The sequence below is a fragment of the Arachis ipaensis genome, chromosome B10 (assembly GCF_000816755.2).
Source record: "Arachis ipaensis cultivar K30076 chromosome B10, Araip1.1, whole genome shotgun sequence".
Taxonomy (NCBI): Eukaryota; Viridiplantae; Streptophyta; class Magnoliopsida; order Fabales; family Fabaceae; genus Arachis; species Arachis ipaensis.
The window spans coordinates 25,744,023-25,751,398 of NC_029794.2; the positions used below are offsets into that span (position 1 = coordinate 25,744,023).

Genomic DNA, 7,376 nt, shown 5'->3' on the forward strand with positions numbered 1-7,376 from the left:
AACTATATAGTTAGATTAAATAATGTATAGAAGATTTTTAATCTACCATCAAAATTAAATTATGTACATTTTATTTTAAATATTAATACTGTATAGTAATAACCAAAAGTAGTTCTTCATGAATAACCCTCTTGACAATACCATGCAACTTTCCCGAATCATCGTCCCTGGACACCACGAAACACGCCCTTCATCACAACATCAATAATAATTCGTCGTTCTTCACTCTCCACTGCCCTCCCCATTTCTCCAACACTGTGCCAAACCACCTCACGCGCCATTCGGAGATTCACAAGCCTCCAATGGCCGAATCGCCTCCTCTCCCAATCTCCACTCCACACGCCCACACTGCCCCAGCCACTCCCCCGATCGCCACATTCGCATTCCGCGCCTTCATCCCCCGCCTCAGCTCCTCCCTCCGCCAAGGCTTTTCCGACCGCCGCCCCTGGTCGGAGCTCCTCGATCGGAGCTCATTTGCCCGACCCGAATCCCTCTCCGACGCATACTCCCGGATCCGCAAGAACGCTTCCTACTTCCGCGTCAACTACGTAACCCTAATCGCACTCGCACTTGCTCTCTCACTCGTCACTCACCCTTTCTCTCTCCTCGTGCTTCTCTCTCTCCTCGCCGCGTGGTCCATCCTCTACCTATTCCGCCCCTCTGACCAGCCACTCCTCCTCTTCGGCCGTAGCTTCTCCGACCGGGAGACCGTCGCCGCCCTCGTCGTCCTCACCGTCTTTGTCGTCTTCGTCACCAGTGTCGGTGCTCTCTTGATCTCCTCCCTCACCGTTGGTTTAGCCGTCGTGTGCTTGCACGGCGCGTTCCGTGTACCGGAGGATCTTTTCCTTGATGACCTGGAGCCTCGCAATGCCGGATTGCTCTCGTTCCTCGCCGGCGGTCCGGCCGGTTCGCGTTTGTGAGCATAGGGTTCTGGATTGTCTCGGAGGTTTTGTTCTGATTAATTAGTTGAACTTGTAGCTTCTTTCATTTTAGGTAATTGGTAATTTTCTTCTTATACCACTATTCATATACATATATGTAGATGGCAATTATTGCAACTTGACAAGTTTTATGATCTCAATTAATGAAGTTTTGGTATCATTTTTTCTTTATTTTTTAATGGCAGTATTGTTGTCTGCTAGAGTAGCAGTTATACAGTTCAAAAATACAATGCGCCAAATTAGTTACTATTATTTAACTTATATTCATGTGTATTTTGTATTCTGACATTGACATTGGGGCTAGTTTTGGTTGGATCCTTGTTGGAGTGCTCTTTATGCAAGACAGAAAATGTACTACTTTTTATTAAGTTACTTATCTTGCAAGGGTTGAGCAGATAAATTGCTAAGGCAGAGCTTCTTGTTTTGGGAAATCGGTGAGTTCTTGTTGTGGGAGATTATGGTATTAGTAGATGCTGTAAGCACTATTATTAGTTCATGTTGTGGGAGATTAGGGTAGGGTGATAATTTGAGTATACTTAGGTTCGTGGTGGCTTCATCTTGTGTCTGGTTTGATGTTGAGAAAGCTCATACTATGGTTTAAAGGGTAAAAATATAATTGAGTATTTCTAAACTTATTTTAGCATATTTGAGTAACATTAATCATGATTTTTCTTTTATTGTTTATCAAACTATGGTTTGGACAGAAGTAGCGAACAAAAGTTGTTTCTTGATTTGTTATTAGAACAAATTATGGTTTGCAAAGTGTAAATCAAAAGAAAATGTCATGAAAACTGTGGAAAAATAAAAAATGGAGATTCAGTACAATCTTCCTCAACGGGAAGAATCGGGACGAAGACGGAAAGAAGTTTGGAGTTTCAGCATGGGACAATTTCGCTCTCCCTCGCTCTGTTGACATCTCTACTTATTGTGAGAGATCTTTAATAATTTTCTTTCAACCTCCTAATTTAAAATATAAATAAATTAAAAATTCATAATATTATTGATACGGCCGTTACAATAAGTATAAATTGGCTTTATATGTTATAACTCGGCCGAAACGTTACAAAATCGGCTTTATCTGCTATAACTCGGCCGGGGCATTACAGAATCGCTTCGAACATTATAAACTGGCCCTGAACTTAAATATAACGTCATTTAATGAGAATAATGACAAAAATTGTAACAGCTAAGTTTGACTATAAAAGGTAAGACATTGTATCTTTCAAGGACATGAAAAAAGAAAAACTCACTATACTGACTTAAGCATTGGAGTGCCTTTTGCAGGTACACTCTCCCATTTTTTCTCGCATCACTGACGACGTGGAATACTCTGAGACGAGAAGCTCGGCCAGCCTGAGATCATAGCTTGGACGAGGCCCTCAGTAGCCGAACTCAAGTTCAGATACCCACTCAAGAACAAATTGGCGCCCACCGTGGGCCGAATACATAAAATCACTCATAATTCATCGGTCTCAGAATTTTCGCATTTGCAAATGGCTAATGCACCTCCCCTTACCCCATCCGAACTTCTTCGAATGGTAACGGAGTTGCAACAAATGAATCAACGCATGGCCGAAGCCAACCAACGCATGACGGAGGAAAATTAGCGACTGAAAAATCAAATGGCCGAGTTGGCTAATACTCGGGTAGAACATAATAATGGCCGCCGCGAGCAGCAAGAAGATGAGGAGCATCACTCCGGCCCGACTCACATATATGAAACTCCTCAGAATATCAAAACACAACCTCCTCAAAATGAGGATGCTCCACAAAACGAGGAAGCTCAGCAACAGAACGAAACCGTTCAGCCTGACGACCCTGTCACTACAAGAAAAAAGGCCTATGGCCACACTTTTTTCTTGCCACGCTTTAAAAGCATGGCCAAAAGTGGTCAATGACCACGCTTTTAAGAGGGTGGCAATAGATTAGAGATTTGGCCACTTTTTTTCTTGCTGCGCTTAAAAAGCATGGCGAAAAAGATCTACGGTCATGCTTTTATGAGAGTAGCAATTGATTCGAGATTTGGCCACGCTTTTTTTTTCCACGCTTAAAAAGCATAGCCATAGAGGAAAACAGGCACGCTTTTAAAGCGTGGCAACAAAGTTTTGTTATAGTGACGTTTTAAAAGCGTGGCCGTTTCTTGTAACTTTTTTGGCACGCTTCAAAAGCGTGGCCAAAAAGTTCCAAAAAGATTTAATTTTTTCTTGTTATTTTTTGGCACGCTTCTTATTACCCATTCGACCATCCCCCTAACCCTAATTCACGCGCAGCAGCAGTGCCTCCCTCTCTCCCTCATTTTCTTCATTCGAGTCTCCTTCTCCATCCTTCTCACGCAAACACGCAGGACAGCAGCAGCGGTGGTGGACTCGTCGTCGCTCTCATGGCTAAACACCAAGGAGCAGTGGTCGTTCTCCTCCTCCTCCTCCTCCTCTCCTCCTCCTCCTCCTCCTCGCTCCCAATAACCCTGCGTCGGCACCCCTTCCGTGTCCCTCCATGGCTCAACACCGGTCGCATTGTGTCTCCCTCTCTGAAGTCGTCGTGCTGCCATCTCCCTCTCCTTTACTCGTCGCACCTCTGTTTCCATCCCTCAATCCTCCTCCTCGCCACCCGTCAGTACCGACTGTCAGCCACGTTCAATATTTGCAGCGCCGTGGTATTGATGGTTAGGGTTTCGATACTTCAAGCATTCACGGTTAGGGTTTTGATTTTGTTTAATTCTTGTTTATTGGTATTGATGGTTTGATTTAATTGTTCAAAATTTTCAGTTTTGGTGTTTTATTTGGTTTAATGTTTCATTCTTATCCAAATGTGAAAAGGGAGATGTTCTGTTTTGTTAGTTTTTCCTTATTCTAGTGATGTGTTTAGTCTGCAATTTTTTTGTTTATTTGGGTGAACTGAAATAAAATAATAAGGACCGGGTGAACTCAGGAAACTGAAGATGGTAAGTTTCTCTAACTATGTTCTTATGTTGTACATGAAGCATGTGATAGATGCAAAATAAAGCTTGTAGTGAACAACAGAAGGGAATATCAAATCCCTATGGGCATTATCTGAATGTCAAGCATCATTTCTTTGCTCCCTGATCTTTTAGTTCCTCTTATTGGTGGTTTTTTGAATGGCTAAAAATGAAATAGTTAAGCTTCTTATCTTTTTTTCCCTACTCTAAGTTGACATATCTCTTAATTTGCATGATTAGGCTGGAACTCGTTTTTTTCCCTCCTCTCTTTTATGTATTGCTATAAAATTATATTATAGTATCTTGAAGCTTTAGTAAAGTTGTTTTATCCTCACTATGTTAATGTGTTATTGTTCCTTAGGTGGTGCTCTAAAGCCAACAGATATTGACACATTATGGGTTCATGTCACTTGTGCTTGGTTTCGGCCTGAAGTGGCTTTTGCTAGTGATAAGAAGATGGAGCCTGCTTTGGGTATTCTTAGTATTCCATCAAGTTCTTTTGTTAAGGTGAGATATCAATACCCAGTTTGTTTAGAAAACGTAATTGTAAAAAGATGTAGACTACAGGTTTCCTAAATGGTTTTCATTTGACGTCTCTTGTTCCTTCTTTATGCCTATGTTAATTTAAATTGTGTTTGTTGAATTTCAGATTCGTGTTATTTGTAAGCGAATTCATGGTTCATGCACACAATGTTGCAAGTCTTCTACTTATTTCCATGCCATGTGTGCATCAAGGGCTGGCTACCGAATGGAGGTCGGATCAACTCTAGTTTTTATTTTTTATTTATTATTTCGAGCTTCCATTTGCGAATTGTTGTTAACCACTTAATATTTGGATTTCAGTGTTATGCATCATGACTAATGTTTAGTTGACATGTTGCATTTTCTTATAGATAATTTAGAGACTTTTTTTTCTCTAAATTTTTCTGCTTAAATGCAGTTGCACATTTCGGAGAAAAATGATAAACAGACAACAAAAATGGTTTCCTATTGTGCTTATCACAGGTATAGAATCTTCAATTACAACAAAAGAGATAATACTTTCTTCTTTGTCCCTCTATACGGTTTCCTTTTCAGAGTTTGCTTTTGCCACAATTTTTACTCTTTTTTTAATTCCTCAAGTATGAATTTAAGATTCATTTGAATCTTACTGTCAGCTTTTTGTTTTAATATTACTTGCAGGGCTCCCAATCCAGACACTGTTTTGATTATGCAAACCCCCCCCCCCCTTGGGGTCATTTCAACTAAAAGTCTTCTACAAACTAAGAAAAAACGGGTTCCAGGCTAATTTCCTCTAGAAGAACAAAGGTAGAAGAAACCCGTCAAGCAGATGATAGTGCTTATTATCATTTATTGCCCCTTGGAACTTTTCTTGTTTTTGTTTTGCAACCATGCATGTTTCTTTTGTCCCTTGTCTAAAGATAAATGGTTGTTGGTGTTCAAAGTTGGAGTGTGGGGTTTTGTTAGGTCTTTGTTTTGTTTCTATTCCCTTTTTCATGTTCACATCTCCTATTATTGTGGGCTCTCATGTTTTTTTTGGTTCTCTTCCTATTATTTGGTTGGTATCTTTAATCTTTAATAATAACAATAATAATATTATTAATTAGTCTCTTATATGCTACTGTATGTCATTTTCTTTTGTTCTCAGTGGGGTGTATATTTTATTTCCACTTTGTTTTGGTTAGATTATGAAGAGTTTGGGCACTATGGTAACAGAACAGTTGCTAATGGTGTTGACAAGGAAGGGCCAGTGCTTTCAAAGCTTGGTTCAAGTTCCTGGTGCGGTATTTTACAACCACACTTACTAACCGACAAGTGCACCGGGTCGTACCAAGTAATACCTTACGTGAGTAAGGGTCGATCCCACAAGGATTGATGGACTAAGCAATAATAGTGTTTGATAGGCTTAGTTAGACAAACAAAAATTGGTGTTGAGATGCAGTATAAAAGAGATTAAACAATATAAAAAATATTGAAGAATGGCAAGTAATTAAGTTGGGAATAATATATGGAGAAGGCAGTTAAGGCTTCAGAGTTATCTATTTTCTGGATTGACTTTTCTTATTAACTATTTCAATTATGCAAGATTTAATTCATGGCAAACTATTTATGACTAGACCCTAATTCCTTAGACCTTCCTAGTCTCCTCTAAAATTCATCAACTGCCAATTCCTTGGTCAATTTTTGTCCATTCTGCAGCTTCTAATCTGTGATTTCTGGGCTAAGAACTGGGTCAAAACGGCCCAGAAATCGCCCCCAGCGTTTTTCTGCATTTTCTGCACGTGGCGCATGTGACGCGTCCGCGTCTTCCACGCATTCGCGTCATTTGTGCAGATTCCAGTCCATGCGATCGCGTCAGGCACGCGATCGCGTCATTGCGATTTCCTCCATTCCGCGCGGTCGCGTGAGCCATGCGTCCACGTCGGTATTCGCCGGTCATCTCCTTGGCTTCTTCTCTTTCTCTGCAGAAACTCCATCAAATTCCGCCAAATGCTACCTAAAATAAACAGTATTGTACAAAACTCAAAATAGCATCCATAATGGCTAAAATATAATTAATTCTTAATTAAATTCAACAATTTAGATGCAAATTCACTAGGAAAAGATAGACAAGATGCTCACGCATCACAACACTAAACTTAAACTGTTGCTTGTCCTCAATTGCCTTTTAGTTTAAAGGGGTATTGGCTTTTTCTGCTTGCTATTTTTTTTATATAATGTTTTTTTTCGCAAGCCTTGTGTTTTCGCTGCTTTTTCTTGCTTCGAGAATCAATTTTATGATTTTTCAGATTATCAATAACATTTTTCTTTTTCATCATTCTTTCAAGAGCCAACAATTTTAACATTCATAAACTTCACTATCAAAAACTATGCACTGTTCATGCATGTATTCAAAATCACAGAAAATACCACCACATTTAAGTAAATCAGACTATTTTTAAAATTAACTCAATTTCTCATGCAATACATCACTTCTTTTTCTTTTATTTTTAGATTCAAGTTCAGTGAGTGGTACAGGAAACATCTTTTCAGCATTAAAGCAATTAAATGAAAACTAAACTAGTCCTAGGATTCTAACTAATAAAGGATCATACAACAAACAAAGAAAAATAATAGGAAACCGGAACATAATATAGAAAAGAGGGAAGGAATAAAAATGAAAGGAACTCAACCACCTAATTATCCTAGCGGTCGTTTTATTCTTCAGGTTGTGTTCCTCCGTGAAGATGATTCGCCTCCCTTTTGTACTAGAAAACCTATAAGCGCAGTGTCAACACCAAACTTAAAGGTTTGCTTGTCCTCAAGCAAAGAAGAACTGAAAATAGAAGAGACAAATATTTAAATGAAAAAAAAAATAAAAGGATAAAAGAATAAAAGAGAATTAGGATTGGGAGAGAGAGAAAACTGGGCGGCGCAAGCGACGCGGCCGCGTGGGGCACGCGGTCGCGTGACCCAGTTTTGTGCTTCTGACGCGAGTG

At 39.7% G+C, this 7,376-nt stretch overlaps 1 protein-coding gene and 1 long non-coding RNA gene across 2 annotated transcripts; both read left to right on the plus strand.

The window, feature by feature from the left end:
* On the plus strand, window positions 45-1,112 carry LOC107621986 (PRA1 family protein B3-like). The gene has a single exon (XM_016323933.2). The coding sequence runs from the start codon at window positions 303-305 to the stop codon at window positions 918-920; it is 618 nt and encodes a 205-aa protein (XP_016179419.1). The 5' UTR covers window positions 45-302; the 3' UTR covers window positions 921-1,112.
* Window positions 4,565-5,122, plus strand: LOC107621987. Its single transcript, XR_001616018.2, has 3 exons — window positions 4,565-4,651; window positions 4,838-4,902; window positions 5,080-5,122. It is a non-coding gene; the product is annotated as an uncharacterized LOC107621987 (long non-coding RNA).

What these genes read in the sequence shown, in the direction of transcription:
- LOC107621986 (XM_016323933.2), top strand. Translation starts at nt 303, where the DNA reads ATGGCCGAATCGCCTCCTCTCCCAATCTCCACTCCACACGCCCACACT.